We start from the raw sequence: 18,373 nt of genomic DNA, 5'->3' as shown, positions 1-18,373 counted from the left end.
TATCTAGATTGATCAATGAAGTATAGACCGTGTCATCCTCTTATTAATCTTTATGTTTCTTGATCCCTAAGTAGACTCACTCAAACGTCTCATATTGACTCATTTGAGCATGACCATGCATTTCATGGTCTTACTCTATCAAGAGGTCGTAAGATATATCATTCCCGTTATATGGGAGGGATAGATCCTATCTACATCACTCACATCCCTCCGCATAATTTGTTACATAGCTAGTGATCGCCTTATAATCTACCTTGTTACGGGTGATGTTTAATGATACCAAAGTACATAACTCCTTACGTAGGGAACCGTAGTGACTTCAAGTCTAAGGACTATTCATACCAATAGCACATGAGAAAGTTTATGACACTCATATAACAATCCATGAAACTTTCTCATGGTAGGTCAATTTAATATACATTCTCTAATGTATGCCCATGTGTCAGCTCAATATTCCATATCCATGACTTGTGAGATTAAGTCATTCAACTGATCTACATGCTAGTCTCAATGCATTAACATCGTCCCTGAATATTAATGCTTAACTAGGAATGATTAAGAGTAGCGTTCGCTATATCATCTCACTATTGATTCAAACAATCGATATGATGTAGATTAAAACTAGCTATCCAAGGACATTATTATACTTAGTTATTTGACACAAATACAAAGTAAGTATAATAACTAAAATCTATGTCTTTATTAATAATAGAATATGATACAAAAGGTCTCTAGTCAATCATCACATAATTGGTTCTAGGGCTACTACTAACAAATATAACAACAGAGAATTTTCTGTTTGAGTTTCAACTCCATAATTTGGCTCCGTTCCTATAATAGCAAATCTCTTCTTAAGAACTCCAAAAGCTCTTTCAATTGCATTGCGCAAGGAAGAATGTCAAAGATTAAATAACTCCCGAGCATTTCATGGTGGATTGCGACTATATTCTTTCAAATGATAACGTTCTCCTCGATATGGTGTAATAAGACCACTTTTTAACATGAATCCAGCATCAACAAGATAGTATTTTCCTAAAAAAAATGTTATCAAAATATTGTAAAAGCAAGGAAAGCCTAATCACACTATATGTCATTTGATTTACCTTCTGGGATTTTAAGAACTCTTGTCTGGTTAATGCATTTTTTATTATTCTTGAGTTGGATGCTGTCCCTTCCCACTCGGCTAAAATATAAGTGAATTTCAGATCAAATGTGCATGCTGCTAAAATATTTTATGTTGGAAAATCCTTCCTACCATGAAATTTTAGGGCATCAAAGGGAGAAACTTTAACACAAATATGTGTTCCATCTATTGCTCCAACACAATCCTGATATGTCATGTTTAAATTATTAATAATTATGAATATATAGACATGCTTCCCTATATCTATTCTCTTGAGTTTTATCTTCAGAGAAATTTACGACGAAGGTCGACGTCGAGGAGTGCGAGCGATGAGATCCTGTAATGGCTGTGTTATGCGATGAGGAGTGATGATGCAAAACCTAATAGATGAGTTATTTTAATAATTAATATTTTAACATAAAGATAAAATTAAAATAAATATTTTTTAATTTTTCCTTCCTCTTTCTTACACCCTAAATCGGGGTGTAAGGAATTATGTTGATTCATGGGCATGGAAGGGGAAAGTTTACCTTTCTCTTCCCTTCCTCTCCTTAACTCACTCCATCCCAAACAAGGGTCAAGATTCTCTTTCCCCTTCCTTACCCTTCTCTCCCTTTCCCTCACCTCCTCCCAAACGAACTGTTAGAAGGCGAGCCGAAGCTCTATAATGTAAGTGTTACATTTATTATCTTGACAATTTAATGTCAATGATAATGCACCTCTTTCAATGCGTAGAGTCCAAAACTTCTAAATATAATTATTGCATCTCTTATTTTGTTAATTAATAACAATGTTAGAGTAACTTCTAAAGTGTGGAGCTAAACTATTGATGTAATTAGTTTCTCACTTTATTAAATTATATAATTAGATAATCTAATTTATTATAGATCTCAAATAAAAAATAAACAAGATAGGAATCAACAAAGAATAAAAGAGCAAGCAACCTGATAAGAAATAATCAACCAATAGAGTAGAGATAAGATTCAAAATTAACTCTATTTTTCATAACACCTACTTTTATAAATTTAAATATGCATAAGGTAAGGATAGTGAAAACATGCAAAAAAAAACTCCACTTCAAAAAAAAAATCTATCATATATTATGCACCTTGGGGCTCCATGGCCACTAGGAGTGAGCAAAAGTTCGATTAAACATAAACCGACTAAAGCGATTGAATTTAAAATTTTAGTTAGGTTATTTCAAAATTTTTATTTTTTCTAAAAAAATTGATTAATTTGGTTTGGTTTCGATCTTAAAATTTTTATTTGATTAAATTGAATAAACTAAATTAATCAAAATAAAAAAATAATCGATAAATTCCTAAATAAGTAAACTTATAAATTCTTATTTAATTGGTAAATCTTCCATAATACTTAAAAAATTAGTTATTTCAATTAATTTGATTTTTGATCAAATTAATCGATATTTTATCGGTTCGATTTGTTTAATTTTTATTTCAAAATTTGATCAGTTCGGTTAGTTCGAAAAAATTTAATTAGTTTGGTTTGATTTCGATTAATTCGGTCCAGTTTGATTTGGTTTTAATCAAATACTGAGCCCTACATGTAATTACATCCTCAGAAAAATATCATGAAACTGTATTTCTCAATAGGATGAAAAATATTGTTCAAATACTAATCTTAGTGTTTGGTGTAGTTGGTTATCATGTTAGTCTAACACACTCAAGGTCTTTGATTCAAGTTTAGGCGACATCACTGATGTTATTTTTTTTTCAAAGTTAATTTACATCTTAAGAAGACAAAAACAAGTAAGTTAAGGAACAAAGTAAAGTTTGAGTTTTTGTTTAATTTATATCCTAAGCAAACAAAAACAAGCAAGACAAGAAACAAAATAAAGTAAACTATGACTCTTGAAGCACAGTATAATAGTAAAAGATATGACGCATGCATGTAGCGGATTTAAATAATTAGTGATGTTGAGATGTCATGTCAAAAGTCACCTTAGTTCTTAAATTAATCGGTGTAAGTTGAATACCTAATTTAAAAAAAATAAAATAAAATTTGGCTCTCAAGGTACGATGTAATTAGATCTTTAGAAAATATCATAGAAATTGTATTTCTTAATAGGAAGAAAAATTTTGCTTAAAAGTATCATGGTGTCGTGGTGTAGTTGGTTATCACGTCAGTCTAACACACTGAAGGTCTCCGGTTCGAGTCCGGGCGACGCCATTTTAAATTATTTTTTTCAAAGTTAATTTATGACAAAAACAAATAAGTTAAAGAATTAAATAAAATTTGAGTTTTTTTATGATACTTTTCCTAAGTAATTAGAGTTTAAATGCATGCATGTAACACGTTTTAATAATTAGTGATGTTAAGACGTCATGTTAAAAAGTCATCTTACTTTTTGGATTAATTGGTGTAAGTTATTTTTTTTTGGAGTTGTCCGGTTTGAGTCCGGGCGACGCCACTTAAGTTGTTTTTTTCAGAATTAATTTAGGACAAAAACAAGTAAGTTAAAGAACAAAGTAAAGTGTGATTTTTTTTTGTATGATACTTTTCCTAAGTAATTAGGATTTAAAATGTATGCATATAGCGCGTTTGCACAATTAGTGATGCTAAGACACCGCATCAAAAGTCATATCACTTTTTAGAGTAATCAGTGTAAGTTGGATACCTAATATACAAAAAATAAAGTAATTTTGGCTCCCAAATTAGTTACGATATAACAGTGAGATACTTTCGCATTCACGTAATTAGAAGTGAACAAAAGTTTGATTAAATCGAGCAAACCAACCAACTAATCGAATTTAAAAATTCAGTTGGGTTATTTCAAAATTTTAATATTCTTTTAAAAAATCAATTAATTTGGTTTGGTTTTGATTTTAAAATTTTTTATTAGATTAAATCAAATAAATAAAATTAATTAAAATAAAAAAAATAATTGATAAGTTCTAAGTAAGTGAATTTATAAATCTTTATTTAATTGGTAGATCTTCCATAATATTTAAAAAAATTTAATTATTTTGGTTAATTTATTTTTTGATCGAATTAATCGATATTTTATCCGTTCGATTTATTTGATTTTTAATTAAAAATTTGATCAGTTCGGTTAGCTCGAAAAAATTCAGTTCAATTTGATTTTGATTAATTCAATTCTATCTTAGTCGAATACTCAGCCCTAATGGCCATTTCCAACTTGTATTTCCAATCCACCTCCTTGGGAGTCATAAGTCTCAAACCTTGTAAACCCATACATTCGAGGGTAATAGTTGCTGTCCTAAATGAAGGTCCATTAGAAATTCCTCAGTCATAATTTAATTATATTAATCACTAAAGGATCCAATAGGCAACGACATATACGATAAAAGGAACAGCTTGACTTAATTAAATGACATTAATTAATAAAATTATGGACGGCAATAAAATTAAAGGTAGAAACGGTGGAGGGATAACAGAGATTGTCTGGAAATCCACTTGCTCATGTCAATATTAAGTGCAATTAAGACATCTATAGACAACCTTGAGGTCCACTAAATTTCCATGGTTAGATTGCTATATCGTTTGTTGTTGGATTTGAACCAATGATTATGAAAGCAATAATATAACACTCAAGTTAATTAGGTCATCCATCACTTCAGAAATTATAGATAGAGTAAGATTTCCAAACAATATTAATTTTTTTATATTAAACTTAAATAAAATAAATAAATTAAACAGCTATTATATATGTGAGATTACAAATATCTATCTTGATAAGAAATTGAAATATATATATCTATCTTAATTATCTGTATGTTCACTTCATTTACATGTGCACCAATATAATGCTTTTCTAGAAGCTAAAATGCTTACACTGGGTAAGATATGAACTCATTGAGCTTCTGCACGACTAGTGTTGCACACTCAAGTTGCAAAATTCAAGATCAGTCTCACTGATTGAATCAGGCTAGTTACTTGTGTTGGGAAGCAGGTGAAAGTTGCAACTATCCCTTGTTTTGCAAAATTGCAATGTGAAAAACAAATATCTGAGAGCTTCGATCGACACACTTAACAAAGCAAGAAACACAAGTTACGTTAACTTCTGATGATCAGCTGTTTCCTTCTCAAGGTGACCGTGTTTGCATTTGGGCCTCTTCTGGAACCTTTGATTTTAATTTCCACACTAGCCAGGCACGCGAAGCAGTCTACAGGGTCGATCTATTTCTTAGGAATTAACTGCAATGGTGGAAAAGAAAGAGATTGACATATTTAGATCAATAGTTGACTCTGACAAATTAATAAACCAATTCTATATCTAAATGGGTTTTGCTAATTGATATATTTAATCTAATACATGATTAAATGCACTTCAGGATTGCTTGTGTCAGAGTATAACTAAAATTGATTCTCATATGATGACAATTATAGATAATTATAGATAAAAAATGGCTTAGATTCTTGACGAAGACAATAAGACTTAAAATGACAAAGTTTTATTAGCTCACATAAGGGAGTTACTATCAATTTAAACTTAAAAAATTTCAACTGTGAATGGTTGTAATTTTCAATTAATGAGTCAATTCTCTATTGCGAGCCGGTCCCCACAATAACAGCAATCAAACAATCTAATAAGTGAATATTGTAAACAGTAGACATTGACTTTGACAATGTATTCATTGACTAGCTATGATCCAGCCCTCACGCAATTGAACGACCAAGATTAATCGGCTTTCCGATTTGCTGGTGATCAAGCTCTACTTTTCTGCATGCAAAACTATAATGCTCTCTGCAATCTGCAGTCGGGGTGTGAGTGTCGCAGCTAGATCTGCCCCAGTAAGCTTCGTCCCCCAGCAAAACCCTGATATTACTATATTTTAATAACTAACGATCAAATCATTAAAGTGCATGTCTTTAATCCCAGCAAAACCCTGATATTACTATATTTTAATAACTAACGATCAAATCATTAAAGTGCATGTCTTTAATCCACAGAACATGGTTTTATAGTAAAGTTTTATATTAAAGTCTGCGATGGGTCGCGGTCGTCCCGCGTAGGAACACTAATTTGTATATCACTTAACTCGTCGTCAGCACGTGGTCCCACAGCCGCGCTACGTCATTCTATCTCCTCCTCGCACTTATCTGGATCATCAGATCCATCAACGATTAAGTTAGGGTCGGAGGCAGAAATTAATTAGTTTGTCCTATATATATATATATATATATATATATGTTCTGGTTAAATATTGTAGATGGTCAAATCATCAGTCAACGAACCGTTCAGCGTAGGATATCTTTGGGTTGAGTGAAGGGCTGAATTTCAATTCGAACATGAAGTACACTTCGAAGAAGAGGTTAAACCATGGTGTCGGAGAGTCTCGGCAAGCAACTCCGACACTCAAGTTAGGGTTCTGGTGAGAATAGTGTAAAATGAGAGAGGAAGTAGTATTAGCAGAGTTTCTCGGATCGAACCTCAAACATAGTGATGAGCGAGTCCTTTTATAATCCGCATTGGGTTCCTCTTAAAGAAGGATTATATACGACCAAGTCACAAAAGGAATTATTCGCTTTTATGACTTGGTCGTATGAGATAATCCTTCTTTACCTCTACGTCGAGTAAGATGACGTCTTCCTAGCTGCTTGTAGCCGCCTGCGGAGAAAGGAAATTCCCTCCAACCATCAATCCTTTTTGGCCTTATACGCAGGAAAAAGGTGCACTAGGGGAAGCAGGTCTGACAACTTTTGCACTCCTCTTGGTTTATGCGCAGAAGAGGGGGATATCGGAGGAGACCGCGTCTGACAGTAATTGGTATGTCCTTTGTCCTTATGCACAGAAGAAAGGGTATCGGAGGAGACCGAATCTGCAACTGTCATGGGTACATTCTCATGTTGGTATGTTCTCACACGGATGCCGATCCATAAGAACGTTCTCCTCTGGGTGGCCATGTGATGTGTTGGCACACTGAAGGCCTAAGACGGAAACCCTGGATGAGGCGGTACTGGGTGGAGTGGCTTAGAAGAGGCGCCTGAGACAGCTGAGATGGGCATATCCGAGACGGGATGACTGGCCGAGACTAGATAGGTCCGAGAAGAGACGACTGACCGAGATTGGATAAGTTTGAAACGAGACGACTGGCCAAGATTGGATAAGTCTGAGACAAGACACCTAGCCTAGACAAGACGACTGACCGAGATGGGACCGGCCGAGATGAGACGTCTAATCGAGATGAGACGACTGGTCGAGACGGACTAGCTGATATGAGATGCTTAGCCGAGAGGAGACGACTGGCCGAGACGGAACTGAGAGATGAGCTGATCGAGACGGGACTGGTCGACCTATCTCTTGGGGGGCCTGAGAATAGGGTAGGCGGATATATAGTACGGCCTTAGTGGCCACCTCTGACGAGTCGGGTTTGTGTATATATATATATATATAGGTGTGTGTGTGTGAAGGTACGTAAGAGTTGTTTAAATGGCCACGTAGAATTATATATATTCCTAGTTGAAAATCATGCAGTTTGTTAGAGAAGGATAATCGAATTAGAGAATAGAAAAGATATAAAACAATAAAAAATTTTTATTAATGATTTATTCATGAAAAATATAATTTATAGAGGTATTAGGGTTTAGTTAATTGATAAATTAAGTTTAGTTAATTGATAAATTAATAAAAAAACTATCAATTGATATATTATAAAAAAATTCTAATCGTCTAATAATTAAATTTTATTGAATAGTTCTCTTTTTACCCTTTGACAAACTCAACAGAAGATCTTTGACGTTGAGTTTGCTTGTTAGTCTAGTGAATCGTTGTTTGGATAATGGCTTAGTAAAAATATCAGAAATTGATCTAATACAAAAATATAAGAGACAAATAATTATTGAGTTGTCACATATTCTCGAATAAAATGAAAATAAATTTTCATATATTTTGTATGAACATGAAAGACTGGATATGTTGTAAGATGTGTCACTCCAATATTATCACACTAAATTTTTGTTGCAACATTTGATGCAAGATAAAGTTTTGAAAGAAGCAATTAAAATCAAATAATTTCAGACGTTGTATTACTATGGTTTTTATATTTAGCTTCAGTGTTTGAATGAGATATTGTATGTTGCTTTTTCAAATTTCATGAGATAAGATTTCGTCCAAAAAATATTACATATCCACTAGTAGAGCATCTATCTTCAAGAGAGTTTGCCCAATCCGCATTGCTATAGACATGTAAGTCTCTAGAAAATTGATGATATATAAGAAGATCATGTAGAATAGTAATTTTGAGATAATGAAGTATTCTTTTCACATTATCTCAATTTTGTTCAATCGGAGCATGCATAAATTGACAAGCACGATTTACTGCAAAGATAATATCAAATCGTGTGATAGTGACATATTGTAAGACTCCAACAATACTTCGATAAATTTGAGGATCAGACATAGCATGAGAGGATGGAGTTGCAGAGAAGTTATTTATAGCAATTGGTGTGTGGACCAGACGTGCTTCATTCATTTTAGCTCTTTGGAGAAGTTCAGTAATGTATTTGCTCTAAGAGAAGAGATAACTTTCATCATGCGGGATAAGTTTAATACCAAGAAAAAAAATAAGTATTACCCAAATATTGAATAAAAAATTCTTGATTGAGAATACTTAATAGAGTTGTAATGCTCTTTTGATTATTGTCAGTTATTAAAATGTCATCCACATAAATAAGAAAAATATCATAGATCCATCATTCTAGAATTGATGAAATCATGCACGAGGAGCTTGTCGAAGACCATATATGGATTTCTTGAGCTGACAAATATGAGATAAAAATTGTAGATGGATAAACTAAGGTGGTTGCTCCATAAATATAGTTTACTCAAGATGAAAATGAAGAAAAGCATTAGAAATGTCCAATTATCGTACAAATCAATTAAAACCAATAACTATCGATAATAACAATCTGTCATATGTAATTTTGATGATGAGGCTAAAGGTGTCATGAAAGTCAAAACCTGGTTGTTCGACTAAATCCTTTGGTTACAAGTTGAACTTTGTACTGTTCAAGAGAACCATCAGCTCGATGCTTGAGGTGGAATACTCATTTAGAGCCCACAATATTCATGAAGAGAGTGTGTGGAACTAGGTCTATGTTCCATTGCGAATAAGTGCATTAAATTATGTAGTCATTGCACTATGCCAATTTAGATCCTTATTCGCTTGTGAAAAACAAGTTGGTTCAATAGATTTTGAAGAGACCACTAAAGCTTGCGGAAAGGGATATTGGATTGTCATTGATGGACAACGTGCATAGATGTCACTTAAAAGAAGTAGGTAAATGATACCTATCGATGATCGACTGAACAATACAAAGAGAAGGATGATCAAGTCGAGCATGCCGAGCTAGTTTATTTGTATATTCACCAATGAAAGTTTTGATTGAAGAATTTTGAAGAGAATAGAGGTCATGTTTGATTTCCCTATAAAATAAGATAGTGTTTGTTCCTATATCCTTTATAAAATAATGATTACGATGAAATTCAAAAATGACATCATTATCAAGATAAAATTGACGTACGGAGAGCAAATTTTTAGTAATAGATGGGGCGTGAAAGTTGTCACGCACACATATAAAAAGTATGATTAGATAAATGAATATATGTATTTTCAAGATTAGTAATTTGCAACCTGAGCTATCACCCACTTGCACCGTATCTGAGCCACAGTATGATATTACTTCTGTAAAGATATTGCAATAAGGCATTAAGATGCTCTTTGATATTAAACCTCTGTCAAAGAAGAAGCCGATTAACTTAGGTTATAACCGTCTTACTTTTGTCTTTTTATGATCAGTAATTATTTTTGGTCATTAAGTTAGTCTAAGATAACTTAATGATGATATTGTGATGAATTCATTTATCTATGGGTATTTCTTCGTTGACCTTAAAAGTTCAATTAATCAGTCTATACCTCCTTCGACTAAACTTAAAGAGAGGTCTTGTGATCCGGGAGTTAGAAATATTGACTATATCAATATTTTTACCCAAAAAAACCTTGACTTGGTCAAAGAATATTATACGTGGTATTTTTCTATTATAATAGAAAACAGGTCGGATCATTTTCTAGCAATTCAAATCCGTTATAAAAAGAAGTTGGATAATCTTCCAACAATTCAAATTCGTTATAAAAAGAAGTCAGATCATCTTCCAATAATTTAGATCCAATATAAAAAGAAGTCAGATCATCTTCTAACAATTCAGATCCGTCATGGAAAGAAGTCGGATCATCTCTCCCTAATTCAGATCCGTCACAAAAAGAAGTTGGATCGTCTCTCTTTAACTTAGATTCATCATAGAAAGAAGTCAGATCCTTTTCATTTTAACTTAGATTTGTCACAGAAAGAAGTCGGATTGTATCTCTCTAACTCAGATCCATCACAAAAAAAGTTGGATCATCTCTCCCTAATTCAGATTCATCACAAAAAGAAATCATATTGTCTCCAGTACAAATATTCAGTATGAGAAAAGACTTCAAACTTAAAATTGAGTATTTAATAGTATGTCAGTTAAAGTAGTTATATCGTCAAATGTAAGTTATCACGTCGATTACAAAAGCTCAGATGAAAGGTTGCATCAATTATAAAAAAATTATACAAAAAATTGTAGTTACTAATTACGTATTTAAATACAAAAAATTTAATTATTGATTACTTATTTAAATACCATGGGACGCAACTGTTCCTTATCTTTGGATGTAATAATGATTGTGATCAACTGCAACTTCTCGATTTACCTTCTCATAGATGGTCGTGGGGCCGACCGTATGAGGTCGCTGAGGTGACAGATTCTATCTTTACTGAAGAAGAAATGGATGTAATAATCATCAGTTCATCTTAAAAGACTTCAATTGTTAGAGTGGAATGAAAGGACACATTCATTAAAAAGAGGCTTCCATTAATGAAGAGATAGATTCTTTCTTCTCTATAAAAGTTATTTTACCTCTTCATCCGAAGGTACACAATCCTTTAGATCACAATAATATTTTTTCACACTCTCTGTTCACTTTTTTACTCTAACTTAAGCGTCGGAGGAGTAACGCTAGTGCGTGTCTTGGCCCCCTTTGAATCTTTTGCTAAGTCTTCTCAACTGTAGCCGACTACTCTGTGGCTGGTTGTCCTTCAACTAACTCCTTTAGTCTACTTCCTATCATAGAGCTGTTGTTGATTTATCATCCAAGTCAATCTTCCATGCTTTGTTAAGAATTTAACCCACCCTCGTATTCAGATATTCAGATCGGAATAAGTGGTCAATGGGCTAGTAGACTAGTTTATATTAAAATTTTTAATATATATATATTCCCCGCCTAACTCATAATTCAACATAAATTGAATTGGATTGTTAGCCCATCAGGTTGGTAGACCAGCCCGTCCTACCCACCAACCGTTGAGTGAGTGGAACAATTCTAACATGTGATCAGGTAATTGGACTAGTCGAACTAAAATTGGCTTTTTGATAAAATTTGCTTAAATTAAACAAACTAATCCAGCAAGCCAGAAGAGTTGACTTATTGGGACGGTGGAAATAGTCAAGTGGTTTAGATTCGTTTTAGATTGAATTAAATCGTGGCCTTAAATTATTCATACGTACAGAGTATATACAATTTTTATCCATGAAAATGTAATTACTTATCGATTTGTTTATTCTCTAAAAATAACTATATTTTTTCTTCAGCAAACCAAATGCGCCCTAATACAATCTATAGCAAACTCTCTTCGCATGATGCATCTCCTAAGCCTTGTACCTTCGAAGAAACAAGCTTTAAAGTCTTAAAAGTTAAATAAATCATCAGAAATTCAGAGATAATTAATAACACAAGGCGGCAGCAGCAGTCAAATGAAGACCATGCTCAACAAAGTGAGTCGACGACAGCAACCAACACAATCAGCGGATTTAACAAAAAGGATATTTAAGGATTCAACACGTTGACTTTGCAAAGGGCGCCGCTTTTGCTGAAACCACTGAAATTAACTTTGGAGAACCAAGGTTGACTTCTAGAATATTGCCATTGATTAGCTACAACTATCAAATGAACACAAATGAATAGTGTCCATATGTTCGCCATCGTACACTAATTCAGTGTTCGCCCCTCAATCACGCAAGCATTCTGCTCCCTCTTCCCACAGTGTCGGCGTTATCATTATGAAGACCTCATCACATTATAAATATCATCCAATATAATCCATCGAGGAATAGATTAGGAGGCAGCAATTCATACTTTTCCAGAAATTATGTCTGCCAAGGTAAGGGTTCGTGTGTATGAATATATATAAAACCATATATATATATATAAATTATATATATAAATTAATGCGTTAGTTTCTGCAGAAGATCGTGTTGAAGGTGTGCATCATGTGCAACAAGTGCGCAGTGTGCGTGATGAGCACCATCGCCAAGTTCGACGGCATCACGTCGATGGCGTTGGACGCCGAGAAGAGCACTGTCACCATCGTCGGCACCGTCGACGCCGTGCTCATCGTGAAGGCCCTCCGGAAAGCCAAGAAGCCAGCCGAGATCGTCACGGTGGGGCAGCCAGACAAGCCGGCGGATGACAAGAAGCCGGACGCCGGGAAGAAGCCGGACGCCGTGATGAAGCCGGAGCCATGCAAAGATCTGCCGCAGCAATGCAAGGCATGCACTTACGTGGTGTATGACGATTACCAGCCAAATCAATGCATCATTATCTAATTGATTACTGAAATCAATCGATCGAGGTACATGCATGCATGTGCATGTATTAGCGCGAATAAATATCTACTTGTTGGTTACGACGCAGCAGACTTGCAGAATAGGATAAGGATTCAAATCCTGACGAAGTCAGGCAATATCCTCTTGCGTCGTGACGAACTGTAATTTCTCGATTTACCTCTTCATAGATGGTCGTGGGGCCGACCGTGTGGGACTGCTAAGGTGGCGGATTCCACCTTTACAGAAAAGCGAATAAATATCTACTTTTTTTAGTAAATATTAAATTAGATGTGCACTTTGAATCTTTTATTATTATTATTATTAAAAAAATTGAGCGTGTGATACAAGTAATTAATTGAAACAAGTTGTTGAGCTACCACTTTGCTATCCAAAGTCGCATTGAGACTTGAAGAAAATTTGTTGGGTTAGACTAATAAATTTGTATTATTATTATTATTATTATTTAAAAAATTGAGCGTGTGATACAAGTAATTAATTGAATCAAGTTGTTGAGCTTTCCACTTTGCTATCCAAAGTCGCATTGAGAGTTGAAGAAAATTTGTTGGGTTAGACTAATAAATTTGTCCTGATTCAGCAGGGATGGAAAACGTTGTCACAATTATGTACAATCATATGGCTGTCGTACTCCAAATCCATAAAGGAAGAGCTTGGCTTAATTAAAATGACATTAATTAATAAAACTATGGACATCAACAAAAAGGTAGAAGCAGTGGCAGGATAATGCATAGCTGAAGTTACGACGCAGCAGAGTTGTAGACGTCAACAAAAAGTTTCTCGATTTACCTCCTCATGGTTGTGGGGCCGACTTTGTGGATTCCACCTTTTGATTGTTATTTTAGATGACAGTTAATTAATAAAACTATGGACGTCAACAAAAAAGTAGATTCCACCTTTTTGCAGAAGTGGCAGGATAAGAAAAAAAAATTCAATTGTTATTTTAGAGACGGAAAAAATTCTTTCAAAGTGACGGAAAAAAATAATATCTTGTCAATATACATGGGTATGAACCATGTTGTAATTTCCTAGTTTATCAATAAAGGGTGAATTTTCCTTATGGTAGCTTAAGAATATTTTTAGATCAAAGAAGGCTCTGCTTTCTTCTCGTTCTTTACCTTATTGATTCCTCAATCCTTTTCCAAGTCTGCACTACATTAGAAAGATAACTGTAGAAGAGATAGTTGCCCTTAAAGACTTATAAGCTAGTAAAACATCAAGGCCAGAGGCCTCAGTAAGACCTAAAAGGAGTCAAGGCTAAGTCTACGAGATAAACAAACTTTTGGTCCTTAAGATGAAGCTCACTGGCAGACAAGTGACTAACGAAAAAGAAGGGCATCCTTTCTCACTTGACCTAGATATACAAAAAAATAAATCCCAAAACCCAACCAAAAATAAAAATCCCAAAAATTTATTCGGATCTAGTTCGTAAAGGTGTGGGAAATATCAATCTAAGGGGTTGTCTATCGTTGGGCTAATACAGCCAAGTATATCTAGTTTTCCTACTTATCCTGGGGTATATGGTAAGCAAGAGCTTTGGCCTTGACAAGAACCCTTGCTAGTGCACTAGCACTAATCTTCTGGTTTTGACTGAGATGTAGTAGAAGGAGAAGGGGTTGTATAATTGGCTAAAGTAGGGGTATCACCATGCTCAGACACAATAGAGGAGACAATAGGAGTTGATAGAAACAGGGCATAGTCTTTGGTGAGTAAGAGCACCAGATCAGAAGCGACAAGAAAATTAAGTCTCAAAATGAAGTGGATATTGGGATGGAGTAAGGGTTTTATCCATAGTTTAGGGATTGAAAGAGGATAGCTGAAAGTATCACAATTGATATAAAATCGTAAGTGGATATTATTGACAAACTTATGATAAAAAAGTTTTTGTCTGTCAAATTACATACTAATCAGAGGTTGAATGACAATTTTGATAAGGTCAGGAGGGAGAATAAAAAGCATAGTTGCTTTATTTATGGTTGAGTTAGTCGCTCCACTATCAAGGAATGCATGAAGAGTAAATTCATACCCATGTATATTGACAAGATGCCGGACTCGTATATCAACGGTTCATCTAGTATTACAGATAATTGGAGTTTTGATAAAGACCATGTCCGTATTAGAGATAGGATCCTGTATAAGGAGTTCCTTGCCCTTGTTGTTAGGTAGCGGTGCAATGTTTTTCTTGAAGTTTGCGAGTTTAGCCTCCAACAGATTAATTCGAGTTTCTAAGACATAGACTCTAGTTTCAAGGAGGACATTCCTTATATTTCTTCATGTTGGTGCAATCAACATATAGAGTTTTGATGACAATAAACTTATGTCTGATCAGATTTGACAAAGGACCTCCAAACAAAACTTGATGTTTGGAGTGAGCTAAGTTTAGTCAGGTCAAGATTGACCGGATGACTAGCAAAGGTAAAGTCTAACAAAGTCAAAGGTTGATCGGATGACTAGCAAGGAAAAGTCAAAGTAGGTCAAGGGTGACTAGATATCTAGTAAGGATGAGTAGTCTACCGAGTGACTAGCAAATCCAAGTAGATTCAAGTGACCGGATGTTTAGCAAAGAAAAGTCTAGGCATGTCAAAGCGATCAAATGTCTGACAAGGGTGAAAAGTTTACTGAGTGATTGGCAATTTCAAACAGGTCAAAGGTGACCAGATGTTTGAAAAAGGAAAATCCTAGGGGAGTGAACTTTAACTAGTGAGAAGTCTTGGAGAAACTCCAAGTATGAAGCCTAGTAGGTTAGGTAGACTTACAGGAGTGCGGCTTGATCCCAAGAGAGTGAACCTTAAGTGGTGAAAGTTTTGGAGAAGAGAATTTCAAGCAAGAGGTAAGTTTAGTAGGTAAAACCTACATGATAAGGCTTAGGTAAGCCTAGTATGTCAAGTAGCCTTACATGATTAGACTAGTTTCATGTTTGCATGCTTGTCTTATAGGAACCTAGAGCTAGAAGTAAGATGGAAAGCAAACGAAGACAACATGATGCAGTTGGACTCAAGTCCGGGGTGAACCAGATCTTGACTCAGCTTGAACCGAACGCAAGCTACTAATCCCAAGGATTGGTAGACCGATTGGGTTGATCGGGTTCGGGTCCATACTCAAATCGATGATGTGGTAGACCATAAATCCTAAACCCCAAGGATCGGATTCGGGTTCATTTCATTTACATGTGCACCAATGCTTTTCTAAGAAGCTGAAATGCTTACACAGGGTATGATATGAACTCATTGAGCTTGTGTATTTTTAGTATTGGACTTTGCGTAGGGGTGATCAATGTTTGGCCCAAGTTATTATGGGTCGTGCCTGATACATGGGTTGTGGCTGGCACGTGAGTTGTGCTAGAAACATGAGTCATGCTAGATACATCATACATAAGGCTCATGCATTGCCTTGCATGGTCCAAATCTCTAGGTCATGCCGAGCACAAGTCTTTGATCCAGTCCCAACCACCTAGCCAAATTCGTAGAAGGTGGGGGCCTATCATGCACGGGAGCCTATCAATTTAGATCGTATTTGACATGATCCATATTACGTACATCAAATTAAATTGTGTCACAGGTAACTCTATCCGTTAATTTGTCATTGTCAACTAAACTAAAGTTGCTTAGCAAATAAGTACCTTTTTTTAGTGTTTTCAATAAATTGTAAAGGAACAATAATTAGCTAATTTATTTACTTTACAAAAGCCTTATTTAAAAATATTGGCAAAGACCTATTTGTATAGTGGATATACATAACTGTTGTTGGGAAGGGTTGGTTTACATCAATTTAAGGATGGTGACTGGCTAACATTGTACATGACTAATCGAATGATCTTGTTCATACATTATAAAAAAAAAGTTTTCCACCAAACAAAATTTCTCATAGATTTATCGATAATTTATAGTATTATCATGATAAAATACATGATGAACACCTTAGAATCAAGTAATCATGCATGTAATCTAGTTGAAATTAGACCAATACTTAATGTATTATCATCGTACTCCAAATGTGAAAAATTAAAAGTACTAATTCAACATACACATTTATTAAACAATAAAAAACATTGTGAAAAATATTTATGATACACACTTTATGTGGTAGTGCTTATGATAACTGCGACAAATTGACTATCATATAATTAACTTGAATTTGTTTAAATAACAAAAAGGGTAAAGAATGAATTGAAGAAGGTATTCTACAAAACATAAAATACATAAGAAAGAAAAAGAATAATATATTACATTTATCAAATAAGATAGAGATGCACTAATTATTCTTATCTTCATTTCGTAAAATATAAAAGCACATAAGGTAAATTTTTACAATAATAAATATTATTATATAAAATATTTTATTTGACTTGTCTAACTCATATATACTTTATCAAGAATGATTTACCACTCACTGCCAGTTCATGGGCCTTGTTCAAACGACATTTTTTGGCTTGATCAACCAAACCAATGTGGCTATCTATATCGGTTTCACTAGGCCTAATATATTACCATTAGACCATTTTGTTGAATCATTAGACCAGACTGAGCTCAAATGGGTCATTGCAACGTAACGTAACTCATCTGACATAAACCAATACGTCCTTTTTCTGACTGCTTGGTTTGAATTGCGACCATTTTCCATAAGAAAATTTGTCGTCAGCTCGATCGCGGTCCCACAGCCGCGCGTTATACGTCACTCTACTTCCTCTTCGCACTTATCTGGATCATCAGTGGTACTATAAATACCCCACGAACAATTAAGCAACTCCCAGGAGAGATCAAAAAATATACCAACCAGATCCATTGATGATTAATTTAGGATCGGAGGCAGAAATTAATTAGTTTGTTCGATATATGATTATATATATATAAATTGGTTCTCGAGTATGTCTGCCAAGGTAAGAGTTGGTTAAATGGCCACGTAGAATTATATATATTCCCAGTTGAAAATCATGCAGTTAACGTAAGTGCTTATAATTTCTGCAGAAGATAGTGCTGAAGGTGATCATCATGTGCGACAAGTGCAAGGTGTGCGTGATGCGCACCATCGCCAAGTTCGACGGCGTCACGTCGGTGGCGTTGGACGTGGAGAAGAGCACGGTCACGATCGTCGGCACCGTTGACGCTGTGCTCATCGTGAAGGCCCTCCGGAAGGCCAAGAAGCCAGCGGAGATCGTCACGTTGGAGAAGCCAGAAAAGAAGGACGAGAAGAAGCCAGAAAAGAAGGACGAGAAGAAGCCTGAGTCATGCAAAGATCTGCCGCCCTGCTGCAGGGCCTGCACTTACGTGGTGTATGATGATTACCAGCCAAATCTCTGCATCATTACCTAATAATCAATTTATGATCAATATGGACAAAAATTAGTATGGGCAAAACCCTTATTTCGTCAAAAGTAATTAAGTGGTCCTTTTTATTAAAAATAAACAAATTAAAATAGTCTCTTATTATATGTTTGCCTATAAAATACTCTTATTATAGTAGTTACTATCTTAATTGATACGATATAAAGCAAAATTACTCAAATTAATAAAAAAAAATTATACATAAACAACTGTTACATCAAAATATTCATTATTAATTTG

At 34.6% G+C, this 18,373-nt stretch overlaps 2 protein-coding genes and 1 non-coding gene across 3 annotated transcripts; all 3 read left to right on the top strand.

The window, feature by feature from the left end:
* The first annotated feature begins 3,239 nt into the window (after positions 1-3,239).
* TRNAV-AAC (transfer RNA valine (anticodon AAC)) lies at positions 3,240-3,313 on the top strand. The gene has a single exon. It is a non-coding gene; the product is annotated as a tRNA-Val (tRNA).
* A 9,019-nt stretch (positions 3,314-12,332) lies between these two features.
* LOC141842690 (heavy metal-associated isoprenylated plant protein 2-like) lies at positions 12,333-12,797 on the top strand. The gene is made up of 2 exons (XM_074730724.1): positions 12,333-12,352; positions 12,438-12,797. The coding sequence occupies exons 1-2, from the start codon at positions 12,341-12,343 to the stop codon at positions 12,795-12,797; spliced, it is 372 nt and encodes a 123-aa protein (XP_074586825.1). The 5' UTR covers positions 12,333-12,340.
* A 4,773-nt stretch (positions 12,798-17,570) lies between these two features.
* Positions 17,571-18,238, top strand: LOC141843640 (heavy metal-associated isoprenylated plant protein 2-like). Its single transcript, XM_074731691.1, has 2 exons — positions 17,571-17,688; positions 17,777-18,238. Exons 1-2 carry the CDS (start codon positions 17,677-17,679, stop codon positions 18,119-18,121), a joined length of 357 nt encoding a protein of 118 aa, XP_074587792.1. The 5' UTR covers positions 17,571-17,676; the 3' UTR covers positions 18,122-18,238.
* The last annotated feature ends 135 nt before the right edge of the window (positions 18,239-18,373 follow it).

This window comes from Curcuma longa, chromosome 12, assembly GCF_044706935.1.
Source record: "Curcuma longa cultivar G26 ecotype Majalengka, Jawa Barat chromosome 12, ITB_CL_G26_1.1, whole genome shotgun sequence".
NCBI classification, from domain to species: domain Eukaryota; kingdom Viridiplantae; phylum Streptophyta; class Magnoliopsida; order Zingiberales; family Zingiberaceae; genus Curcuma; species Curcuma longa.
The sequence above is the reverse complement of the archived record's forward strand: the minus strand, read 5'-3'. Positions and strand labels throughout refer to the sequence as shown.